General features: G+C 44.0%; 1 protein-coding gene across 1 annotated transcript in view; it reads right to left on the bottom strand.

The window, feature by feature from the left end:
- Positions 1 to 26,875, bottom strand: part of LOC149445466 (uncharacterized) — a 109,113-nt gene extending 82,238 nt beyond the window's left edge. The window contains exon 1 of the mRNA XM_089653772.1: positions 25,636 to 26,875. Within this exon, the coding sequence (XP_089509898.1) occupies positions 25,636 to 26,875 (1,240 nt within the window). The remainder of the gene's footprint in view (positions 1 to 25,635) is intronic.
- Positions 26,876 to 27,319: the final 444 nt, after the last annotated feature.

A 27,319-nucleotide genomic window follows, 5' to 3' on the forward strand; every position in this document is an offset into this window, starting at 1 on the left:
TGACACAGTGATTGGGGTTGTTCTTGTGGGCCCTGGCACAATGCTGTGGTTGTTCTTGTCTTGTGGGCCCTGACACAGTGATTGGGGTTGTTCTTGTGGACCCTGACACAGTGATTGGGGTTGTTCTTGTGGGCCCTGACACAGTGATTGGGGTTGTTCTTGTGGGCCCTGGCACAATGTTGTGGTTGTTCTTGTGGGCCCTGACACAGTGATTGGGGTTGTTCTTGTGGGCCCTGGCACAATGCTGTGGTTGTTCTTGTCTTGTGGGCCCTGACACAGTGATTGGGGTTGTTCTTGTGGGCCCTGACACAGTGATTGGGGTTGTTCTTGTGGGCCCTGACACAGTGATTGGGGTTGTTCTTGTGGGCCCTGGCACAATGCTGTGGTTGCTCTTGTGGGCCCTGACACAGTGATTGGGGTTGTTCTTGTGGGCCCTGGCACAATGCTGTGGTTGCTCTTGTGGGCCCTGACACAGTGATTGGGGTTGTTCTTGTGGGCCCTGGCACAATGCTGTGGTTGTCCTTGTGGGCCCTGACACAGTGATTGGGGTTGTTCTTGTGGGCCCTGGCACAATGCTGTGGTTGCTCTTGTGGGCCCTGACACAGTGATTGGGGTTGTTCTTGTGCGCCCTGGCAAACTGATGTGGTTATTGTGGCCCTGACATTTGCTGGGGTAATTTAGTAATGCTGCCACCAACACCAACAATGGGGCTTATTTTACTCCCACACTCTCTTCAGTGTACCCCAAGGACAAGCTGTTCAGTGTACCCCAAGGACAATCTCTTCAGTGTACCCCAAGGACAATCTCTTCAGTGTACCCCAAGGACAATCTCTTCAGTGTACCCCAAGGACAAGCTGTTCAGTGTACCCCAAGGACAATCTCTTCAGTGTACCCCAAGGACAATCTCTTCAGTGTACTCCAAGGACAATCTCTTCAGTATACCCCAAGGACAATCTGTTCAGTGTACTCCAAGGACAATCTCTTCAGTGTACCCCAGGGACAATCTCTTCAGTGTACCCCAAGGACAATCTGTTCAGTGTACTCCAAGGACAGTCTCTTCAGTGTACCTCAAGGACAATCTATTCAGTGTACCCCAAGGACAATCTCTTCAGTATACCCCAAGGACAATCTCTTCAGTATACCCCAAGGACAATCTCTTCAGTGTACCTCAAGGACAATCTATTCAGTGTACCTCAAGGACAATCTGTTCAGTGTACCCCAAGGACAATCTCTTCAGTGTACCCCAAGGACAATCTCTTCAGTGTACCCCAAGGACAATCTCTTCAGTGTACCCCAGAGACAATCTCTTCAGTGTGCCCCAAGGACAATCTCTTCAGTGTACCCCAAGGACAATCTCTTCAGTGTACCCCAAGGTCCTATTCCGCCTCTACCATAGCAATACACCAGAAGGGAAGGTGGCACCATACACACCATACCATGTGAAGCAACACCCAGTTTATTGACTATGGCCACTTTTTCAGTCATGCCCACAAGCATGTATAGGAAGCGTGCTATGCCAGCCAAATGTTTTCTTGCTAATACCTTACAAAGCAGTGGGCAGCAGCATGCATAGGGCACCACATTTCTCTTTCAGTTCCTTCAAGGCGTTGCTCTTGCACTTGGTGACCATCAATGTTAGGGATGCTTTAGACAACTGCCCTCGGTACACACCTAACAATATTCAAGAGGGACCGTCTTCTCATTGCACTGTGAATGGTTTCTACATAACATTGCTTTGTTCATTTCTGACTAAGCCTTTCCATGTATTCTCCAAGCACCAGCATAGCACCCCCCAAAAGATGCCTGGAGCCCCCCCCCACCATGCACAAGGCTCTATGCTGCAGGAATCAACTTACATTTCCTGATCTGGAAATTCCACAACAACCTGCCAAGCCCTTTCCATTGTCAGCAATGTGTACCTGTAAAGTGAGCCCCTCCCCCCTTCACCAATCAAACATTTATCCCAAAGGACTCCTATATTCTGTTCACTACACACCCTGAGAGAAACATGTGACCCCCCCCAGAGAGAAACATGTGACCCCCCCAGAGAGAAACGTGTGACCCCTATAGAGAAATGTGTGACCCCCCAGAGAGAAAAAATGTGACCCCCCAGAGAGAAACGTGTGACCCCCCCCAGAGAGAAACATGTGACCCCCCCGAGAGAAACGTGTGACCCCCCCAGAGAGAAACATGTGACCCCCCCCAGAGAGAATCATGTGACCCCCCAGAGAGAAACATGTAACCCCCCCAGAGAGAAACATGTGACCCCTATAGAGAAATGTGTGACCCCCCCCAGAGAGAAACGTGTGACCCTCCCAGAGAGAAATGTGTGACCCCCCCCCAGAGAGAAACATGTGACCCCCCAGAGAGAAATGTGTGACCCCTAAAGAGAAATGTGTGACCCCTATAGAGAAATATGTGACCCCCCAGAGAGAAATGTGTGACCCCTATAGAGAAACTTGTGACCCCCCCAGAGAGAAACGTGTGACCCTTATAGAGAAATGTGTGACCCTGATAGAGAAATGTGTGACCCCTATAGAGAAATATGTGACCCCCCCATAGAGAAATGTGTGACCCTCCCAGAGAGAAATGTGTGACCCCTATAGAGAAACGTGTGACCCCCCAGAGAGAAACTTATGACCCCTATAGAGAAACGTGTGACCCCTATAGAGAAACGTGTGACCCCCCAGAGAGAAATGTGTGACCCCGATAGAGAAATGTGTGACCCCCCCCAGAGAGAAAGGTGTGACCCCTATAGAGAAACGTGTGACCCCCCAGAGAGAAATGTGTGACCCCTATAGAGAAACGTGTGACCCCGATAGAGAAACATGTGACCCCCCCCAGAGAGAAATGTGTGACCCCGAGAGCTTCACTACCACAAATCTTCATCTACAGAAATACTTCCAGAGATAAAGAGACTGAAAACCACAAACATTCTTCAGGTAATACTGATCTCTGAGCACAAATACAGTTATATATACATATACCAGAGCGCTGTACAGAGACCACTGAGCCAGAGGAGCTTACACTCTAATGTCCCCTCCCCCCAAATCATATCAATCTCTGTACCAGAGGAGCTTACACTCTAATGTCCCCTCCCCACAGTCACATCAGTCTCTGTACAGAGGAGCTTACACTCTAATGTCCCCTCCCCACAGTCACATCAGTCTCTATACCAGAGGAGCTTACACTCTAATGTCCCCTCTCCCACAGTGACATTACTCTCCATACCAGAAGAGCTTAAACTCTGATGTCCCCTCCCCCACAGTCACATCGGTCTCTGTATCAGAGGAGCTTACACTCTGCACCAGAGAGGTTGTGCTGCAGTTGCTCTCCCTCTCCAGGCACTAGGGGGCCAGGCCTGCTCGCCTGGCCCCAGAAACATGGCCTCTTCTGGGCTAGGCTCAGACCATGCTCCCCCTGAGGGACCCAGCTTGCCTTCCCATACTTTACCAGCACCTGAAGACCTTGGCTGTGGCCCTAAAAGTGGGGAATCCCTCCCTGTCTTTAGAGAGCGGGTTGCTGATTATCTGGTGAGAATCGCAAAGGAGGAGGAAAAGTTGGTGAGTCTGAAAACTGACTACAAGAAGAAGAAAGTTCTCCATGATAAGTCATGGAGCAGCAAGAGGCAGAGTCTGAAGCCGGAGATGAAGGGTTTGGAGGACGTCATGAAGCAGCAAGAGGCAGAGTATGAAGCCGGAGATGAAGGGTTTGGAGGACGTCATGGAGCAGCAAGAGGCAGAGTATGAAGCCGGAGATTAAGGGTTTGGAGGACGTCATGGAGCAGCAAGAGGCAGAGCATGAAGCCGGAGATGAAGGGTCTGGAGGTCGCCATTAAGAAGCAGCAGAATCTGGTAAAGACGCTGAAGGAGAAGAGTGGAGCTTTCAGAGAAAAGTTCCGGAATGAGGAAAGGTTCAGGAAGATGAAGGGAGACTCCGGTAAGGATTCAGCATCGGCGGTGGCAGTACGGGTGGAGAGCGAGGAGGGGGTCCTGGATGCTGCCCCTGCTATCCCATCCACCTCAGGATCTGCTTCCCTGGAGGAAATGTCAGCCTCTGCTTCCCTCCCTCCACAGCAAGCTGGAGGATCAGCACAGGAGGTAGAGGAATATGGCGGAGGGCTGCTGAAGTACATTGAGGAATTGGAGTCTTCCCTAATTGGAAGAACTTTCCGCTTTTCTGAGGACTCTGAGGATGAAGATGACGGTGAGGACTCTGTACCTGGTCCTGTAAAGGAGAAAAAAACAGAAAAGCCACGCTTTATTAAAAGTGCCAGTTTGGACTCCAGTGTGGACAGCCATGTGCACTGCAGTGTTTTGGAGGGAAATCCTCCTGTGTGTGCACAGAGCTCTGCAGGGAAGATGGCTGCTGTGCCTGCAGGACTGCACTCTGCTGGGACTGAGGACTCTGATACCAGGAACCCTGGGACTGTGGACTCTGCTGGGGGAAAGGTAAAGGGGGGATCTGACACACTTGCTGGACAATCCCTGCTGATGGCTGCAAATGCAGCAGAAAATGGTGGGAGGGAAATTGTCAGCAGCACTCTGAAAGGTGTTGCTGAAACCCAGGGGAGAGTGACCAGGAGTGGAAGGCTTTTACCTAAGAGGAGTATGTTGGGGGAGGGGGAGACAGGAGCATCTGGTGTGAGTGGGCCTGCTGGGAGCAGTAGTGCCACGAGTGAAAGGAAACATATGGATAAGAGTGCTTGCAATGCTGGAAAGGGGAATGCCTGTGTGTTGGTGGATGGAGTGACTGCTGCTGCCTCTAATGGTGGTTTGCAGAGCGGGGGCTCTGAGGTTCCTGCAACCAGTGGGCGGGGTGCAGCTTTAAGGTCCACTACATCTAATGCTGCAAATAAGACCTATGCTGGGGCTCTGGCTGGGAGGAGGGGGTCACATCATGTCAGCTCTGGGGGGAGGTCTGCTGCAGGTCTGCCATCTGCACCCCTGTCCTTCAGGAGGAGGAATTTGGTGCAGCTCAGATGGGAGGGTGGGGGTGCTCCCCCGGTCAGGATGTTGGTGGTGGACAGGATTTTGGAGATGGGGTTTAGGGCGGATGACATCTTCGCCTTGATCAGCCCTGTAGGATCCTATGAATATGATCTGTCCTTTGTGCGCCCCGAGTCTCTGGATATATTCTGGGAGAAGTATGAACACATGTATAAGGGTCTGCCGGAGTGGAAGGGACTCGTCCCAAAGGTTGTCTCACGCCAACCTCTAGTGAAGACGGTCACCATTCTAGTACGGAATGAGTCCATTCCTTCTGCTGACTTGGCTGTCTGGCTGAGGAGATTTGGGGAGCTACTTGCACCCCTGAAGAAGATTGTGGATGAGAGAGGGATATGGACTGGTGGGTGGTCGGTGCAGATGAGGTTGTATGTGTGTGGGAATGTGGTCCAGCATCTGCCCTCCTCAGCCTTCATTGGGAAGGACAGGATTGTGGTGTTCTACCCTGGACAGCCCAAGCTCTGCAATAAGTGCGGTTCTCGGGGTCACTTCGCCTCCTCATGCCCAGAGATGAAGTGCTCCCTATGTCAGGATCTGGGGCACCTGGCTAAGGATTGTAACATCATCAGGTGCAATCTGTGTGATAAGGTTGGCCATTCGTACAACCGGTGCCCTGAGGCCATGCACAACCAGTCAGCTTTGGTGGAAGAGTTTTTTCGTCTGGACATGGAGGAGGCAGAGGAGAGGGAGACTGGGCCAGGGGTCCCCAATGTCTCTGTCCCTGTGGTCCCAGTGTCTGATGGTCCCTCTAATGTGTCATCTCCTTGTGTTGTGCCCCCTGAGTCAGTGTCCGTGGATGTTGTGTCTGATCCTCCTGTGTCAGTTTCCCCAGAGGTAGTGGGGGCTGTGGAGGGAACTGGACCAATGTGTATGGTTGCACCGACCCCCCCTCCCCGGCGTCGGAGGGTCAGAGCGCGTGAGGCGCTGGGGGGTGGAGTGAATGATGGTGGGGGTATTGGGGTGAAGGTTGGGGGGCCTGCTGTGGTGAGTGGAGAGAGTGGGGTGGATGATGTTGTTGGTGATGGTGGAAGGGAAGGGGAGGGGGCTTTGCGGTCCGGTTTATCAAATGATGATATGGAGTGGTTGGAGGCAAAAAGGAAGTCTGGGAAGAAGAAGCGGAAGAAGGATGTGCCTGTACCTGACCCTGGGAGGGTGGAGGTGTCAAACACATTTGATGTGTTATCTGAGGTGGAGGATGAGGGATCTTCAGGGGATGAGTCTCTGGTTTCCATGGAGGAGGAATCACAGAGGACTATGAAACGTGTAGGGTCTCCAAGTAGGGAGGGGGGTAAGCAGGCTAAGAAACGGGTACCTCGATCATCCTGATGGCGGTTCCCACTCCTTTGAAGGTGGCGACCATTAATGTCGCCAGCATAAAATCAGTAAGCGCTCGTAACATGGCCTTATTTTTGCTCAGCAGGTTTGATGCTGACATTTTCTTTTTGCAGGAGACCAGGTTGTCCAGTTTGGGGGATGTTCATATGGTGAAGAAGGAGTGGAGGCGCGGCCCCTCCTTCTGGTCTCTTGCGGCCGAGCCTTACACTGGAGTTGCGGTACTTTTTTCCGGCATGGTAACCTGTCGGCGGATTATTGAGGTAGAAATGGGGAGATGCATGGTCTTAGACGTCTCCATGGGGGGGCAGGACCTGCGCCTGATTAACATCTATGGGCCCCAGACAAAATGGGACAGGAAATGCCTCTTCATGAAGATCAAGCCTTTCCTTTTTACAGCCCAGCAAGTTGTCTTCGGTGGTGACTTTAACACCGTCACTAGGACTAAGGACAGGAGAGGGACCGGAGTCAGGCTGGACTGTGACGGGTTTTTTTTAAACAAAATAGCTAGAGAGGCAGGTCTGGTTGATGTGCACATTCATTGCTGCCCAGACGACACGGGATTCACTTTTCAGCGAGGTTCTAGTCAGAGTAGAATAGATAGGTTTTTTTTAAAGGGGAACTCCGCCTTCTCGGCACCAGTGTGTCAGGCGGTGGAGTTTTCCGATCACTGTATTCTGTCTGTGACTCTGAGTGGCCCCGATACACCACCTAAGGGGAGGGGTACCTGGAAGCTGAATTCGGCACTCCTGGACGATGAGAAGGTGAGTCAATCCTTTGAGGATTTTTTTCAGGCACAGGTATCAATCATGGACTTTTGCAGCAGTAAGTCCGAGTGGTGGGAGCTTACAAAACGAAGGATCGTTGGGTTTTTCAAGGCCATAGGAAGGAATAAACAGCTTGATAAGTATGTCACCTACCAGCGTCTGCGGAGGAAGCTCGATCGGCTTGTCTCGAATAATGGAGATCCAGAAGCGATCTCTGAGGTTAAACTCTTGCTCAGGCAGTGTCAATATGACAGGCATGCCTCTTTGGTTCTGGAGAGGGATTATGGGAAATATCACTCACCCGACCCTTACCAGAACTGCAAACAAGGTAGAGCAGTTAAGTCAGTTGTAGGCCTGGTTGACAGTACGGGTTCCCTGACAAAGTCCAAGATGGGGATCCTGGAAACCTCCAGGTCATATTATGCTGACCTCCTGGGTAGGAGGGACCTCGATCGGGCGAGCATGTTGGGTTTTCTGGACTCTACTCCAGGACTGGGAAATGGCAGTTCTCTTGTGAGTTTGACAGAGGACATCATGGCAGATGAGGTGGTGAAAGCTATTGATCAGCTTGCCATGAAGAAGTCGCCTGGGCCAGACGGATTGACAGCCGAGTTTTATAAGCACTTTAAGGTGACTCTGGCCCCATATTTGGTGGAGGTGTTTAATGGCTGTCTGAGAGAGGGTTCGCTCTCTCCCTCCATGCGACAATCTGCAGTGATTCTTCTGTCAAAGGGTAAGGATTCCTCGAGAATTGAGAATTGGCGGCCCATTAGCCTTCTCAATGTTGATAGGAAGATATTGGCAAAAATTATTTTCTGGCGTTTATCGTCTGTTGCGGGCAATTTACTTTCTCGCCATCAGCATTGTTCGGTTCAGGGAAGAAGCACTTTTTCAGCGGTGTTAGCTGTCCGGGAGGCCCTGGAGCGGTGCAGGGCTGCAGGCTGGGGAAAGTTCCTGCTGGCATTGGATCAGGCCAAAGCTTTTGATCGAGTCAATCATGAGTACCTATGGCTGCTTCTTGGCAAGTATGGCCTGGAGGGGGGCTTTATCGATTGGCTAAAGACCTTATACAGAGGGGCTGAAAGCTTCATGCTTGTGAATGGTTGGATTGGACGGCCCTTTGAGGTTGGCTCAGGTGTGCGTCAGGGGTGTCCTTTGAGTCCTCTGCTATATGCGTTTGTAATCGATCCCTTCATTCGGAGGTTAGAGAGCGGACCATTGTGTGGAGTTCCTTTGGGCATTCCTGGGGAGCCCCCTCTGAGGGTCGTGGCCTATGCTGATGACGTGTCTGTTTTCATCTCCGGGACGCAGGAGGCAGAGGAGGTGGTCTCGGTGATGGAACAGTATGCTGAGGCATCTGGCTCAAAGATCAATCAGGATAAGAGTGAGGTTTTCTGGATGGGAGAGGAAGGCGAAGGCTTTACCCTTCCGGACGCCTTCCCAGAGCCCCAGCAGGAAATTAAAGTTTTAGGCATCAGATTTGGTCCCGGTGATTACGGCCTTGCAAATTGGGTAAGCAGGCTACAAGATGCCGATGCCAAGGTGGCCAGCTGGAAGGATTGGAAACTCTCTTACAGGGAAAGGATTGACCTGATTAAAACTTACCTTATCCCGGTATTTCTGTACGTCAGCTTTGTCTGTGTTTTGCCAGTGTCTCTCTATGCGAGGATCTACAGTTGTTTCTTCCAGCTGTTATGGGGGCACAAACTAACGGATGGGTGGCCTAGGTATGGTCAACCCGGTGGTTTTCTTTTCTCTGATGTTTTTGAAACATAATTTTGGTAGCATGCTGGCAGAGGAACCGCCTGGGTGGGTTGGTATTTTTCAGTCCTGGTTTAGGCCTTTTCTACGGAGCTGGGAGAATGGTGGGCCAGTGAAAAGCCTGAGGGTCCACCATGGTAAGCTCCCGGCTTATGTTGCCCCTGTGGTGGTTTATGTAAGGATATATATTATTTATAAAGGGCGTGTCCCTTTCCCTTAGATGAAATATTACAGTGCCTCCAGCCGTTAAAATACGGCAAATATTTAGTAAACCAATAATTTGGACACCTTGATAATTTGATCACCACTTATTATTATACCTTGAATTCTTTTAGCCAATATGATTTCGTACCATACACACAAAATTTGCCTTATAATAGATAAATATAAAAATTTATTTATGTACAAAAATTATATATATATTAACACAAAACGCAAAAGACTGGTGATAAATGAATATTGGTACACACAATCAAAAATATATCCTACCAATGTAAGACACAATAATAAGGTTTCTAACTAATTACATCAATATCACAATTTTTAAATGATATGATTATTTATTAAATTTATTAATAATTAATAATTTCGAATACATCAAAGGTTATATTCTCACAAGCCGTGGCCATAGGATTGCAAGAAGCAAGCCCTTGATATATGATACTCTGGTTATTAATATTCAATAAATTTGAAATATGAAAAAAAAATTATAATATGGCAATAAACAATTTTTAACAGTAAAACAGGATCTCTCTACATATATCTAACTACCCAATATTGTTGTGATACACTAAGGTAATTTTATGATTCCACACAACGGAAAAAATAAGTAATACAAAATCAAATAAACATCTCACCACACCCGGAATTCAGACTAGGCAACTCTCCCGTGGATTTAGCTGGCAGTGGAACGCCTTTAGACTGATATTATAGGGCAAGTGATAGATTCAGTAGGGGAGAATGTAGGAAGTTATAAGGTTAGAGGTTTAGAAATTTAGTTAAAGTTTTAGGAAGTTTGAAAGTATGAAAGAGTAGTTATTCAGCAGAGATCTTCTTCAGATGTCAGGGTCTTCTTGTGATGAGGTCTCTTCTTGAGCTTTTTCTTGATGAGCTTCCTTTGTTAAAGGTACAAAGGCTTTTATATCCACTAATCCATTGTTCTAAGATACCTTCCCACCAGGCTTCTTGATTGGCTAGTTGAGAAATGTGTGTACATAAGCTATTTCTCACCTGCCCGCCAGGTGGCGGTCATGTATCACAGAACAATTTGAGTATTTGAGATGACTCATACCTTGGGTGGAATCTTAAGGTAATTTCAGGAATCAAATATACGTCTTTTTCCAGATATAAGTGATCATACCTATGATATTCTAAATAGGGACCATGGAATATAGGTGTATATTCAGTTATTCCTTCTTGAAATACCATCCTGTTTGTTTCCTGATAAGACATGTAACTAATGCTAGTTTATAATACATCTTACTTCCCATCATCTCAATACTCAAGTTAGTGATATATAGTTCCCATTTCTGAATATTTAGTGGTGTGTAAAATCCATAACATCTCATTTATAATATGTTTTTGTAATATATTTTTGTAATTATATACAGTCAACTTTTAGACTTTATATACAGTCAACTTTTAGACTTAAATGTCCTAAATTTCACCCCTTTGTTTTAGAATCAACATTTTCTCTGTGTAGGAAAAAAAAACTTTCTGTTTGCCTGGTCCTTGTATTGGACTCATGGTAAACAACTGTTAATGCTTTCACCCTTGGTGAACAATAGTATATTTCAGAGGTCTGTTGGTTCATCACACTCTGCACGTTTTGGTTAAGCTTTCAACCAGTTGAGTTCCCGTCTCATTATTGTTAAAATGTTTGAAAGTCGAAGTCCTATCTGGCTATTTGTTTGACTTTCTGTATCTGCATTCTTCTCAACCTCAATATACAAATAGTCCTTGTTGACAGTTCAAACAGTCTTATTGTCTTGGAAAAGTCTCACTTCCCCCCTTCTCCATTTCTTAACTAGAATCCTTGATGGTTCAACCAAGACAAAATTAACTCTTAGCATCCGGCTATACTGAGCTGTTTGCCATATAATATTATGTCTTGATAAAGTCATATTTTTGAGACATAATTCAAAAGGTCCACAACAAATCCCCCTTTTTTTTGGGGGTACAGGCACGTGTAGAGGGGTGTCTGTATTGAAAAACACGAGTGGGACTTTTGGTTAGAGTGGTCGTTCGTCTTCTCCGGTGAAGTGAATGAAATACAAAAGAAAAAATATATAATTTTTTTTTTTTTTTTTATAATAAAATAGCAGCGGTGATGCTGGTTGGTCCTCAACTTGACTCGGCGTCTTTAGATGGACACTCCTGATGACGATCCTGGTCTTGTGATGAGGCCGGCCTGGCCTGGCACATCCACCTTGGGGTCCATGGGTCCTCCGCACGACAGGTCTCTTAGACGGTCTCCTAGGCGGGTCTTTTCCTCTGGACTGGCCCTTGGTGGCCTGGGACATCAGGTTATCGTCTTCGGATCGATCTCTGGCATCTGGTCTTTCCCACAGGACATTATAGCTTCCTTCTAGGGTCTGGTCATTGACACCTCCGATCGCCGGTCTGATCATAGTCTGGGCCTTCCTTTCTAAATTATTAAAATGAACAGTTTAAGTATCGGATATACATAAAATTATATTACTGGATCCTGTAAGGCAAAAGATGAGTAATATGTTCAAAGGAAATTTAATAATGATCTCAATATCTCCAGATAGGAACTGGTGGGTTAGTCTTCCAACAACTGCAATTGAGACTTTGGATGGCAAGCACGTAATTGGTTGATGTGCACCCATCTATCACTGATTTCACCATACCGGGTAACCTGCAATTTAGAGAGATTTTATCAATGATAGAGAACGGACCTTTCCAAGATGGAAGGAATTTCCGTTCCTTGATCTGGTCTCTTGCAAAGTTGTATAGATAGACCTTGTCACCAATCTCATATTCCTTCTTAGAGGTTTTGAGATCATAGTATGTCTTAGCACTAGTTGCAGCTCTTTCCAAATTTCGCTGGGCAAAGGCAAAAGCATATTGCAGATGTTTACGTAGATCCTCTATGTACTGGTGTGTGGTGGTAGCATTGATCAAATTTTGATCTGTAGTGCGATACAATAAGTGCTGGGGCAGTACCATCCGTCTACCTGTCATCAGTTCAAAAGATGACATTTTTGTAACTGTATTCGGAGTAGCCCTCAACGCCATCAGGACCAGCGGGAGTTTGACATCCCAATCTTTGCCTGTTTCCTTAACAAATTTCTTAAGGACATTAACGATGGTCTGATTGTATCGTTCTACACCACCACTAGAGGCTGGCCGATAGGCGATATGCAATTTCCTTTTAACCCCCAAAATTTTCCACAATTTGGCCATCACTTCGCTAGTGAAGTGCGATCCTCTATCAGACTCTATCCTCTGTGGGAGACCAAAACGAGAAAATACATGATTTATTAGCAATGCAGCACATGTCTCAGAGCTATTATTTGGTGCTGGTATACATTCGACATACTTGGTGAATAAACATGTAACTGTTAACATATACCGATTTCCTCGTGAAGATTTTGTTACTGGCCCAATAAAATCCATCTGAAGGTCTGACCAAGGCATACATATCCCCCTCTTCTGGAGAGGTGCTCTGTGAGTTGGCTTGGTAGGTTGAAATTGGGGACATATTAGGCAACCTTGGCAGTACTCCTTCACATCACGTAACATATGAGGCCAGTAGGCATAATCCCGCAGGATCTCATACGTGATCTTCTCTCCACGATGACCGGAAGTGGGAGCATCATGGGCATGCTGTAGCATCAAACCTCTAAATTTAAGTGGGACGACCCATTGTTGTACGCCACCCTTTGAGGTTCGTATCAACAATCCCTGGTATAAAGAGAATTGGGATTTGGATTTCATTAAGATACGTAAATCCTCCTTCCCACTACATACTTCCTTATTTATGGGATTTTGGTTGGGATCTTCTATATGACTATAAAATAAGCCAATTATTGGGTCTTCTTTTTGGGCAGTAATTAAATCCTCACTAGGAGAATCGTGACTCCACTGTAATGCATTCGGATCACCAGCTGTTCTGGCCTGTTTCCTGGTGACAGCTTCAACCTGTACGGTACCTAAAAATTGGTCAATGTCTAACAGTTCACCGGTGATTGCCCCTTCCTTGGCTAGAGAATCGGCCAGATCGTTCCCTTCTTTCTCGGCACCTAGAACCTTGGAGTGGCCTTTGGTCTTCTTGAAGTGCAGGGTGAGATCATTTGACCTTACCAGTTCATCGATGTGACAAAAGAGCTTACCATGTTTCACGGGTTTGTGATTACTCTTGTTCATGTTGTTTCGCTTCCACCTAGGGAAATACTCCACAAAACTATTCCTGACATAATTGGAATCGGTTATGATGGCACACTCTCTGATGTTGAACTCTATAGCCATCTCAACTGCTCTAAGGATTGCAGTAAGTTCAGCAACCTGACTGCTTTTTGGTCCAAGTTTGTATCCCACAGAAATTGGGGTGACACCTTGGGTCCAAACGATTCCAATACCTGCCACTAGTTGGAGCTGTTCCCCATCCTTGTGATGAAAAGCACAACCATCCACATATACACACGGCAGCTGTTTACAGTATTCTTCATCGTAAACCTTGTAGGGAGAGAACAGTTGTTCTTCCAGAAAGTCAGTGTCCGGGGCCTCCATAGCAGGCGTAGTTGCGGAACAATCATGGAGCTCGGCTAGGCCCTGGGCTACTGGACTTTCCTTGTTCTGTTTGTACCGAATTTCAAGAGGCCACCCTTGCAAAGACAAAGTCCAAGCAGTGATGCGGCTATTAGACACATTTCCTCCCTTGATACGTTCACTCTTTAAATACTGTAAAGGCTGGTGTGCCGTTTCAACAATGATTCTCTCTCCCTGAATGTAACTGCAAAAATTCTGTAATGCCCACACGGTGGACAATAGAGCTTTTTCACAGTCACTGAACTTTACTTCAACCGGGGACAAAGTTTTACTGGCATAGGCAATCACCTTACTGACATCATCACGTTTCTGGTAAAGAACAGAACTCATACTTACCTGCGTAAACCCTGTCTCTAGATAGAAATTTTTACCCCCTTCGGGATATCCGAGACACGGGGCTTGTGTGAGACGTTCCTTTAATTCCTTCATGGCGTCCTCCTGTTTCTTACCCCACGACCATCCGACATCCTTCTTCAGTAGGTGAAGCAACGGCTTGCTTATCTCGGCGTAGTTATCAATAAATTTACGCGAGTAGTTTACCATACCTAGGAATGATCTCAATTCTTTAAGGTTAGTAGGGACTTTACAGTTCAGAACCGCCTCAACTTTCTTCTTTTGTGGGTTCAAACCTTCAGCAGTAACTTCATGGCCTAGGAAGTTTACCTTCGTGCGACACCACTGGGCTTTTTGTAAGGACAGTTTAACTCCTGCTGCTTTTAATTGGCCCAGGACATGCCGAAGTTCTGTAATATGCTTGGCCATATCAGTACTTTTGATCAGGATATCGTCCACATATGCCAACGTCCCCCTTTCGAAGGCGTCTGGCATGGCCTTGTGCATGAACACAGCAAATTCATGTCTGGAATTTATGAATCCGAAAGGCATTCGCACCCAACAATACTGTCGATTCCCAAAACTGAAAGCCAGTTTGTATTGGTCTTCCTCACTCACCTTAATGGTCCAATACCCCTGTGCACAATCCAAGGCTGTAAAAACTTGGGATCCTTGGAGCTGAGCGAGACATTGGTCTATGTATGGGACAGGCCATCCTGACATGTACACACGCTTGTTTAGCTGACGGAGGTCAGCGCACAAACGCCATTGTCCATTGGGTTTTAAAATACCCAGGATCGGGTGGTTATAGGAGCTGTGGATGGGCCTAATTATACCCCTTTCATGTAACTTCCTGATAATCTCAGCTAGAGATTCATAGGAAGCTAATGGCAACCTATACTGTCTTACGAATACTGGTGGGGCATCTGGATCTGTTTGGATCCTAGCGATGTGTAGGTCAGTAGTCCCACAATCGTAGGAATCCTTGGCAAAGATCTCTTGGAATTCAAGGAGAAGCTCTCGGAGCAATTGTCGGTCAAGATCACTGGAACACGCATCGGCGAGGGCCACCATCTCTTCCACTAACTCCTTGAATCCAGGAAAGCTTTCCGGCTGACCTATCTGATATGCCTCTTCAAGTTTTGTGGTGAGGTCATTGGGCATGTGATGTGTGTGTGTGTTCTCCTGCCATCCAGGTTCTTTGGGGTACTCTTGTTCTTTGATTGGGTGATCAAAGACAATGGATGTCTCTTCAATTCTACAGGTACCATCTTTAGAATCGAACGGATAAATGGACTCTACGGTGAAAATACCCTCTGGTAATGAATGGAATGTTTGTTCAATTAATTGTTCCTCCGACAAATATTCATCGGGGATGAGTCCAATCACCTGGTTAGTGACCCCAAAGGTGTAATATTCAGTCTCTACCGCTAGACCAATAAGGGTCTCCTTGGGTAAGACGATGTCCTGATTGGACAGATTATGTATGTAAATGTACATCGGGAATTGATGTGTGTTGACTAGGGGCGTGTGTGTAATGTTCAGTCCCTCCCCCTGCATTTTATGGGAGAGGCATACTAATGCATCTGACCCCTTCAGTCTATGTCCCTTTTTAACTTGGATGGGGAGTATGAAATTATTTATGCCCTTAGGAATTGTAATCTTTTGGGCTACCTGGACTTCAACAGCATAAGGCATCTGTTGCTGGGATTTTAAAGCTAAGTCCAGATTTTGGTATTTCTCGGGGTCCCCCTTTAGTCGACTCCATAAACAGTCATTAATTAGGTCGACTTGCACTGCAAAGCGATGTAATACATCATTGCCAAAATAAATTTTAGTTTGGGGATTATCCAAGACTAGGAACACATGGGTGGCTGTTTTGTTTCCTACAGTGACATTTAAGAGACACTTGGCTATTGAATTGTAATCATCAGAGTCATCAAGGGAGTCTGAAATCCAATGACGCTGAGGTGTGGAGAAACGGATCATTTCCATTTCGGTCAGGTGTTTTATCAGCCCATGGCTTACAAAGCTGTGTTCCTGTCTCAAATCTAGTTTGGCATATTTTGACCTATTAAGACCATTTATCCGGATGGGGATAAACAAGTCGCTGTTAACCCTTTCAATACCTGTCAAGAATTGGGTGTGATCTCCCCCTTTTCTTGGTTTATCCTCCTGATGAAAAGATATCGTAAGGATATAATCTTGGAGGGAAATATCTTTTATTTTATCTTGGGGAATTTTAAAAATGTGATCCTCATCTCTTCTGATAGGGTTATGGTCATCAGGTTGGATAACTGTGACTAGAGATGAGCGAATCGAACTTGGCAAAGTGGAATTCGTTTCGAATATTAGGAAAAATTTGATTCGCATCGAATCCGAATTTTAGCAAACTTCGGATGCACGAATCGAATTTTCCCCGATCAGCCGGCAAAAGTGTCACTGCAGAGAGCTCCGCTATTTCTGACAGTTCTCTGACAGTTCTGACAGTTCATTTACAGCGGTTGAAACATTGTATCTATTTGTTTCCATTTAGGATACAGATGTTTTTATTCGGAAATAAATAGATACAATGTTTCAACCGCTGTACATGTGAAGGAACTGTCAGAGAACTGTCAGAAATAGCGGAGCTCTCTGCAGATACACTTTTTGCTGTACTGGAATTCTTCTTCTTTTCATTCTTCTTCTTCTTTTCATTCTTCTTCCTCTTCTTTTCATTCTTCTTCTTCTTTTCATTCTTCTTCTTTTCATTCTTCTTCTTCTTTTCATTCTTCTTCTTCTTTTCATTCTTCTTTTCATTCTTCTTCTTCTTCTTTTCATTCTTCTTCTTCTTTTCATTCTTCTTTTCATTCTTCTTTTCATTCTTCTTTTCATTCTTCTTTTCATTCTTCTTCTTCTTTTCATTCTTCTTCTTTTCATTCTTCTTTTCATTCTTCTTCTTCTTCTTTTCATTCTTCTTCTTCTTCTTCTTTTCATTCTTCTTCTTCTTCTTTTCATTCTTCTTTTCATTCTTCTTCTTTTCATTCTTCTTCTTCTTCTTTTCATTCTTCTTCTTCTTCTTTTCATTCTTCTTTTCATTCTTCTCATTCTTCTTTTCATTCTTCTTCTCATTCTTCTTTTCATTCTTCTTCTTTTCATTCTTCTTCTTCTTTTCATTCTTCTTTTCATTCTTCTTCTTCTTCTTTTCATTCTTCTTCCTCTTCTTTTCATTCTTCTTCCTCTTCTTTTCATTCTTCTTCTTCTTCTTTTCATTCTTCTTCTTCTTTTCATTCTTCTTCTTCTTCTTTTCATTCTTCTTCTTCTTCTTTTCATTCTTCTTTTCATTCTTCTTCTTCTTCTTTTCATTCTTCTTCTCCTTCTTTTCATTCTTCTTTTCATTCTTCTTCTCCTTCTTTTCATTCTTCTTTTCATTCTCCTTCTTCTTCTTTTCATTCTTCTTTTCATTCTTCTTTTCATTCTTCTTTTCATTCTTCTTCTCATTCTTCTTTTCATTCTTCTTCTTCTTCTTTTCATTCTTCTTCTTCTTCTTTTCATTCTTCTTCTTTTCATTCTTCTTTTCATTCTTCTTCTTCTTTTCATTCTTCTTCTTCTTCTTCTTTTCATTCTTCTTTTCATTCTTCTTTTCATTCTTCTTCTCATTCTTCTTTTCATTCTTCTTCTTCTTCTTTTCATTCTTCTTCTTCTTCTTTTCATTCTTCTTCTTTTCATTCTTCTTCTTCTTCTTTTCATTCTTCTTTTCATTCTTCTCATTCTTCTTTTCATTCTTCTTCTCATTCTTCTTTTCATTCTTCTTCTTTTCATTCTTCTTCTTCTTTTCATTCTTCTTTTCATTCTTCTTCTTCTTCTTTTCATTCTTCTTCCTCTTCTTTTCATTCTTCTTCCTCTTCTTTTCATTCTTCTTCTTCTTCTTTTCATTCTTCTTCTTCTTTTCATTCTTCTTCTTCTTCTTTTCATTCTTCTTCTTCTTCTTTTCATTCTTCTTTTCATTCTTCTTCTTCTTCTTTTCATTCTTCTTCTCCTTCTTTTCATTCTTCTTTTCATTCTTCTTCTCCTTCTTTTCATTCTTCTTTTCATTCTCCTTCTTCTTCTTTTCATTCTTCTTTTCATTCTTCTTTTCATTCTTCTTTTCATTCTTCTTTTCATTCTTCTTCTCATTCTTCTTTTCATTCTTCTTCTTCTTCTTTTCATTCTTCTTCTTCTTCTTTTCATTCTTCTTCTTTTCATTCTTCTTTTCATTCTTCTTCTTCTTTTCATTCTTCTTCTTCTTCTTCTTTTCATTCTTCTTTTCATTCTTCTTTTCATTCTTCTTCTCATTCTTCTTTTCATTCTTCTTCTTCTTCTTTTCATTCTTCTTCTTCTTCTTTTCATTCTTCTTCTTCTTTTCATTCTTCTTTTCATTCTTCTTCTTCTTTTCATTCTTCTTTTCATTCTTCTTCTTCTTTTCATTCTTTTCATTCTTCTTCTTCTTCTTCTTTTCATTCTTTTCATTCTTCTTTTCATTCTTCTTTTCATTCTTCTTCTTCTTCTTTTCATTCTTCTTCTCATTCTTCTTCTTTTCATTCTTCTCATTCTTCTTTTCATTCTTCTTCTCATTCTTCTTTTCATTCTTCTTCCTCTTCTTTTCATTCTTCTTCTTCTTCTTTTCATTCTTCTTTTCATTCTTCTTCTTCTTTTCATTCTTCTTTTCATTCTTCTTCTTCTTCATCTTCTTCGTCGTGCCCCGTGACTGCCCAAATGAGTGAAGTGTGCGGTGATTCTAAGATCGACGGCACTCATCTGCATGTCATACTGACTGACAGTATTATTTCTCTTCCCCAGCAGACTCCAAGGGCATTTAAATTAAAGGTACAGTGTTCTGCACTAATATAAAGGTTCTCTGAAGCCTAGAAACCCTTTTAATAAGTTAAATTCGCGGCGAATAAATTCGCATCGAATCTAATTTCTCCCGCAAATTCGGCGAATCAGCCGAATCAAATTTTTGAATAATTCGCTCATCTCTAACTGTGACATCAGGAAGTTGCCTATTCCTGAAATGGATTTCCAAGGAACCAGGCCTTTCTTCCACCAGGTGGCAGTGTTGTCGGGAATGGGGAGTTTGAAGTTTCCCATATTTAATCGGGGTATTTACCTGTGACCACAGTACTTGGTTCACACAGTCAACTATTGTGTTCAGCCTTTTTAAAAAGTCCATCCCAATTATCATGTGGTGCTGGGAGATGCTGGCAATGATGATGGGGTGTCTCAGTTCCTTGTTACCCAGTTTAAGCTTTAGCCAGGCGGTGCCTGTGACTTGTAAAGGGTCTCCACCTACACCAATGAATGAGCTGTCAAAGCTTTTAAGTCTTGGCTTAGTGGGCATGACATTCGCCACTTTATTAAAATGTTCCTGTGACATGATGGTAGCCTGGGATCCAGTGTCTATTAGGCCGACAATAGAAAGATCACTGGCATCCTGCACCTGCACCGTGGCATAATATCTCCCATCAGATTCAGTCAGCTCACACATGAAATTAGTGTGGTTGAAGATCTGTGGGCCCTTCAATGACATATGACTGGCTCTTATCTCACCGCATGTGGTGGACGCATCACCCTTATCCTTCCTGGCGGGACTCTTGGAATGTTTCAAGACGGAAGCACAACTAGAAGTTGGCGTTCCGTCTGGCTTGTCAATCCCGACGACTTCCGACGCCGCGACTATATTAGGGAAAATAGATGGACACTGAAAAACAGGAGAGGAATTAATAACCAACAACTGGTCCCCCTTTGCCCGAGAACTAGATTCTCCATTAGTGGGCATGTCAGGGACGGGACACACATCTCCTGTCATTTTACTCAGTGTTCTCCCCTGTTGGTTTAAGGGTTGGTTGTTTATGAATTCTGTGACCCTTGGTTGGTCACAGAAGCTGCTCCTAAAAAAGGATTGGAAGAATGGTTAGTGACAAGCCTGTTCATTTGTTCAGCCATTTTGCTGATCTGCACCTCTATTTGCTCGATGCGCTTAGAGGAGGCATTCTGGTGATTCTCCCTTTTCCTGTACTTGCAGTTGTACTGCGGACGGGATTGGCTAGGAGACCCGGAGTCAGAATTGCTGCTCCGGTCCCGACGCCATGGCCTTGCTCCCTGAGGTTTCTGGTTCTCCCTGTAATTGAGGGGAATCTGGGGTACTGTATCCACCCTTTGAGCTTGAGGGTGTTCCTGGTGTTGAGGGAATCTTTGGAAGTCAGAGTTCCTATTAAAATTGGGGTTCCTATTGAAATTAGGGTTCCTATTAAAATTGTTGTTTCTATAAAAATTTCTCTGTTGGTTCTGGCGAGTATAGTAGAACCTCCGAGGATACCATTGACCCCTTTGGTTCTCATCACTATAGTGGGCATTTTCATACCTTTTATTCTTTTCACTTCCACTACCGTAGTTCCCTGGCTTTTGTCTATCCTTCCTCACCCACTGGGTTTGAGGGGCAAAGCTAGGGGCCTCCTTTACTTGCTGGGTTTGAGGTGCAAATCTAGGGGAACCATTGGGTTAACTCCAACGGACTACTTCCGCATACGATTTCTTCTCCGCCTGCAAATTTAGATTTGGAGGGGAAACGGTAGTGGCTGCCACTATCTTGGGACTATTCTTGTGCTCTCTTTTTATCCCGCCCTCACTGGACTGTTGGATTGAGAACAGATAGTCACTCTCTTTCACCAGCCAATCAAGAGAGCGTCCCTTTCTGTAATCCTGAGCAAGTCCCAATTTTATGTAAGCAGGTAATGCTTCATAAAATAGAGTCTTGAATTCTGGCTGGTCAGGATTGGGATCCTTCTCAGCCAGGATATATGCATTTATGAGGACGGCCAGAAATTCTGCAGGGCTTTGGTGAGGACCACACTTTAAATTGTAGGCCGCAGCCTTGGCAGAGGTAACAGTTCTATAAGGCCCAAATTCCATGTGGCACCTATGTTTTACCTCTCTCCAGGACTGATTGGAAAAGGCCTTCAAGGTATCAAAGAATTGCCGGTATTTTTCTTCAAACACCCATGGCAATAATTCAATTTTGGTGTGGTCATCCCTAATGCCTAGAATTTCTAACGCTTGTTCATATGTTTTCATATGTTCAGTAATTTCCAGGGACCCTTTCTTGGTGAAAATAGGAATGGTGTCTTTCAAAAATTGAATGACCTTTGGGGTGTCATATCTTCTGAATGACCCCCGGGACTTCCCTTCCTGCCTATATGAACCCTCATACTCTTCTTCTGCATGCTCTGGGGTATATCTTTGGAGCCTAGGGGGCGACCTATATTCCGTCTCTGTCTCACTATCAGGTACTTCACTGTGATATGGGTATTCCCGTTCATCAGCCTCCTGCTTAACTGGGTAGGTCCGGTTCTGGACTCTAGAATTTATTTGGGCAGTTAACCTGACAATCTGCTCCTCCAGTGCTTTTTGCTCAGACCTTACAAAAGCAACTTCTGATTGGTCATTCTTATCCCCTGGATGAACATTAATTTCAACAGGAGATATCCTTCCTGATCTAAAGAACTCTACTTCTTGTTTTAAATCCTGATATCTCTTTTTAAATTGTTTTAATTCCTGAAAACTTTCCTCATATAAGCCTTGAGCACATTGAATGTCTTTGACCAATCTAGCTTGATGCTCCTTGGATTCGTTGAGACGAACACATGTATGGTCAAGCTTCTCCCTCAAGGACTCAATTTCCTGATCTCTGTCTTTCAAAAGGTGGCGGGCTTCTGACAGGTCCTCCCTTAAAGCTGGTGTTTGCTGGGCAGCTTCACTGCTCATAAACCATAACATGGGCCAGGCTTCTAGAAGTCTGTCACGGCTTTTATTATTTTCTGCTTCAGCAAATGCAAAAAAAACCTGACAAACCGACCTTCTTCGTTAAACAGGTCCTCAGAGGTGCTCATAGCTTGCTTTTTCTCTTCTGCTACTAATTCCTCAATGTTATCCCCTAAATCTAATCCTAGATAATCTATTACCGTACATTCTGTATACCTTTGCAAAGCATCGCAGGATTTTCTAGCTCTCTTAGGAGTTTCCTCCTCAACATTCTGGACAGCTACCTTTTCCTTGCTATGCTTGGAAGAGGTGGATCCGTGGTTACTGGATGCCATTTTTATACAAAATATGTTTTTGACAATGGTATAATCACCAGTGCGTTTTGTATTATGGTACGATTTCTTTGGCTCTCAGCAGTGCCTCCAAATTTGTCCTGTGGTGATTTATGTAAGAATTTATTCTAAATACGTAGGGTGGTGTCCTCTCCCTTAAACAAAATATCGCAATGCCTCCAGCCGTTAAAATACGGCAAATATTTAATGAACCAATAATTTGGACACCTTAATAATTTGATCACCACTTAATAATATACCTTGAGTCCTTTTAGCCAGTATGATTTCGTACCATAGAAACAAAAATTGCCTTTTGATAAATAAATTTATTTATGTACAAAATTTATATATATATATTAATACAAACGCAAAAGACTGGTGATAAATGTATACTTGTACATACAATAAAAATATGACAGGCTAATTCTATATGATCCATAGATAATAGTAAATAGAGGAAAAATCTAAGTTAGGTATAAGTTGTAACCTTATAGTGCTTCAGCAATTATTTAAAATTTCTCGTGGCCATAGAGAAAAAAGAAAAGTATCTCTGATAAATTGCACTACAACAAAACTACCGATCAGTGAAATATGAAATATATACACTCAATACCAAACCAAATACTTTTTAGTGATAATTATGTATATAATCTTAATATTCCTAAACACACAATACAAATGCTATAAGTCTTTGGAAAATTGGAAATATCAAATAAAATACAATATCCTAGCAGTCTCACCACTCCTAGAACCTTGATTTTGAGGACTCCCCAGTGGGATGCAGTTGGGCCTTCAAATGGTCCTCAAGACAAAATGGCAGCTGGACTCCTTCAGCAAAATGGCCGCAGGTAGCAAGTGAGAGATAGTGCAGTCTTGATTGTAGTGTTTAGAGTAGAGTGTAGATATTATATAAGGAAAGTAGATCAGAAGAAGTAGCTCAGTATAGTCATAGACGTGTCGATAAAAGTCTAGATCAGAAGTGTCATAGAAGAAGTTTAGAAGTCTTGAAGTTTAGAAGATTGTTTTCAGATTTTTAAGTGTCAGATTTTCAGCTTGATTGAGTATGAGGTGTACGGCCTTTTTATACCATACAATCCTTTGTTTCAAGGGACCCTCCCAACTGGCTTGTTGATTGGCCGGTCGAGAAGTGTGCGTACCTAGAGATATTCCTCACCTGTCCACTGGGGACAGTCAGGCATCCAAGGAAATTTGTGTTTTAATGACTCATACTTTGATAGAAACAAAATGTCTTTAGGTATCAAATATATATGTCTTATCCAAGTATAGTTGATTTCAATACTAATTCTTGGATAAGGATCATAGAAAGATATATGTACATTCAGTTTCTCATTTCCCTGATATTTAAGCTGTTTTGAGATAGCTGATTTCTTTGGAAATGTACAATTGACACCAATTCATAAATCATCCTATTCTTTATCATTTCACACTTAATTGAGTGGTATGCAATACCCAACTTTGTTGAATATATTTTGGTGTGTGGAAACATACCCTTTATAAGATCCCATTGATATAAACCACATTTTTCTTTGTATCTTAGCTGACCCAGATTTTACCTTGGGCTGAATGTACAGTTCATGGGAATGTGACGGAGAACCTTATCCATTGTTGAGTAATTAAGGTAAATAGACTGGCCTGGAGTTAAAACCTCAGTTCAATAGCATATTGTCACATTTCACGGTTTGTTCATCACACTTTCCAAGGTTTTGTGTGAGCTTTCAGACAATCAGGTTTGGTTCCCCTATTGTCACTTCCAGACCTTGTATATGTTCACCTGCAGAAGTCCAAATAGTGGTGTTTGACTCTATAATTAAGTTCCCTGCAGGTGAAGTCTCCTGGCTTCCCATAGACCATGGTACTTGTTTAGATGACACTTTGCAAGGTCTTAGAAAAACCAGAATCAGATCCCACCATTGTCTTTTCTGGTACTCTTGTTTGATCACCTGTAGAAATTCAAATAGTAATATTGTGTCTTGAACAAGTCTCTTCCACTCATTGTGTGTGTGTGGTAACCTCTTGAAATATCCCTTGAAATTCACCCTAAAATGTTAACCCCTGACAGTCAGCTGGGATTCCCAATTTTGGGATAATATTATTTTTCTTAATAAACAGTCCCCCAAAAGTCACTACAATCCACATCTCCAGTATGTTCTTGGTAGGGCTTAAAGTCCATCCTGAAGATTCGTGGTTTCCCTTACCACAGGGACAGACACAGAAGTGGCTTCTCTGTTCTTTGTAGCCTCCCACTCTGTGTGTCTCTTTTGTGTCTTTTCAGTGACTGCAAGTTTCCTTTCTGTAGTGGCACCCTCCCCCAGAATGGCCATCTCTAGCACCAGATAACCCATGGGCTCTTACTGGATTTCCCAGGTAGCTCTGGTACATCCTCACCGGGTGGTGCCTGACCCATGTCGGTGCCCAACTCCTGTTGGCCAGCTTCCTCCAGTATTCGGACCAGCTGTTCTTTAGTAAGTCCCCTGTAGCTGAGACCCAACTCTCCAGCCTTTTCTTGTAGGCTGGGACGGTCAGAGACTGCAGACATACTACAGGAGATGGTCAGAGACTGCAGACATACTACAGGAGACGGTCAGAGACTGCAGACATACTACAGGAGACGGTCAGAGACTGCAGACATAGTACAGGAGATGGTCAGAGACTGCAGACATACTACAGGAGACGGTCAGAGACTGCAGACATACTACAGGAGACGGTCAGAGACTGCATACATACTACAGGAGACTGTCAGAGACTGCATACATACTACAGGAGATGGTCAGCAATAACAGACATACTACATGAACATAGCTACAAATTTTCAGAAACATTTCCAGGGACACCTTTTCTGATGAACATCCAGCAAGCCATTAAAGGTAGAGAATGTATTTCCTATTAAATCTATTCTGGAGAATGCCGGTCACATCCGTTCAACATTGTTCTCCATAGACCTCCAAGTGTTTGTGAAATCTCCCACCACAAAATGTACTCAGCCAATCACAGGGCAGGACTCTATTTTTATTCTTCTCCTGCCATCAATGGCCAACCCGGTCCCACACTTCATCCATGTCTTTGGGGGCCTCTGATCTCCTTATGAACTGTTCCTTCCATGATGAAGATCAGCCATGAGTTATACAGGTGAAACTGGAAAAATGAGACTATGGTGCAAAAGTTCATTTATTTCAGTTCAGCAACTTAAAAGGTGAAACTAATATATGAGACTCATTACATGCAAAGCAAGACAGTTCAAGCTGTGATTTGTCATCATTGTGTACCTGTATCTGAGATGTACATCAGGGTGTGCTTCTTCCCTACATGAGAGCTGGGATGTCCAGCAACATTCATCTAGCAGACATTTCCCGCACTCAAGGCACCAATACACCTCCAGGGTTGTGTGGGACCCCTGATGTACAGGAAGACAGGACTTCAATGATGAACATTTCCCTCACTCAGGACAGGAAAGTGGCTTCTCCCTCGTGTGAGATCTCTGATGTGTGTAAAGACTGGACTTCTGTGAAAAACATTTCCCACACTTAGGACAGGAATACGGCTTCTCCCCTGTGTGAGATCTTTGATGTGTGTAAAGATTGGACTTCACTGAAAAACATTTCCCACACTCAAGACAGGAATATGGCTTCTCCCCTGTGTGAGATCTCTGATGTGTGTAAAGACTGGACTTCACTGAAAAACATTTCCCGCACTCAGGACAAGAATGTGGCTTTTCTTCAGTGTGAGATCTCTGATGTGTGTAAAGACTGGACTTATCTAAAAAACATTTCCCACACTCAGGACAGGAATACGGCTTCTCCCCCGTGTGAGATCTCTGATGTTTATGAAGATTGGACTTCTCTAAAAAGCATTTTCCACACTCAGAACAGGAATACCGCTTCTCCCCCGTATGATATCTCTGATGTGTGTAAAGATTGGACTTCACTGAAAAACATTTCCCGCACTCAAGACAGGAATATGGCTTTTCCCCAGTGTGAGATCTCTGATGTGTGTAAAGACTGGACTTCACTGAAAAACATTTCCCACACTCAGGACAAGAATACGGCTTTTCTTCGGTGTGAGATCTCTGATGTCTGTAAAGACTAGACTTCACTGAAAAACATTTTCCACACTCAGAACAGGCATACGGCTTCTCCCCTGTGTGAGATCTCTGATGTTTATGAAGATTGGACTTCTCTGAAAAGCATTTTCCACACTCAGAACAGGAATACGGCTTCTCCCCCGTGTGATATCTCTGATGTGTGTAAAGATGGGACTTCTGTGAAAAACATTTCCTGCACTCAGGACAGGAATATGGCTTCTCTCCCGTGTGACATCTCTGATGTGTGTAAAGACTGGACTTCTGTGAAAAACATTTCCCACACTCAGGACAGTAATGTGGCTTCTCCCCTGTGTGAGATCTCTCATGTCTGGAAAGATGGGACTTCTGTGAAAAACATTTCCCACACTCAGGACAGGAATGTGGCTTTTCCCCCATGTGAGATATCTGATGTTTATGAAGATTGGACTTCTCTGAAAAACATTTCCCACACTCAGGACAGGAGAAGCTCTTCCCTGTTGGAAGGCCGGCCCCGTCCCGTACAGTCTGAGGTTCCTCAGGATACGAGGAATCCGATGGTCCATCTACACTGGGTGGTGCCGGATGGACATTGGAGGGAGCCGGGTTTTCTCCTGGACTATACTGTGTGATGTCCTCATCTTCTACTTTCCAGTCTGGAGACAAAGTGAGACAATCCTCGGAGGTTTTCCTCATCTCCCGGCCATGGACTAAAATACAAAGACAAAGAGGATTACTAGACAGGAGCTGATTGGTTCCCCCAAACCAGGACTCCACCCACATCAAGGCAGCTTGGTCTCTGAGGAGCTTACAATTCCACCCTCAAGGGAACTAGGAAATGGCTCCTCTGATCTCCTACCAGGTCATTTCTTTATTCATGGACCTTAGTCAGAGAGTGAGGAAACAACCAGAACTGTCTTTTATAGGAGGGACAGTGATGAGGGGATTATAGGACGAGGGTCCCCACCCCCTCTATCACTCATCGCCATCTTCCCAACACAAGAAGTACTGCACTTCCTTATTTACTCCATGATTTAGTCATGAAGAACAGCGGGGCTGAGCCCCACCAGAGGTCAGAGACTGAGGATGGGGGGAGAACAACCAAGATGAAGACTGGACTGATCCTGAAGACCACCATCA

This window comes from Staurois parvus, unplaced genomic scaffold (genome assembly GCF_062004578.1).
Source record: "Staurois parvus isolate SC_StPar_1 unplaced genomic scaffold, SC_StPar_1.0 ptg000720l, whole genome shotgun sequence".
In the NCBI taxonomy this organism is placed as follows: Eukaryota; Metazoa; Chordata; class Amphibia; order Anura; family Ranidae; genus Staurois; species Staurois parvus.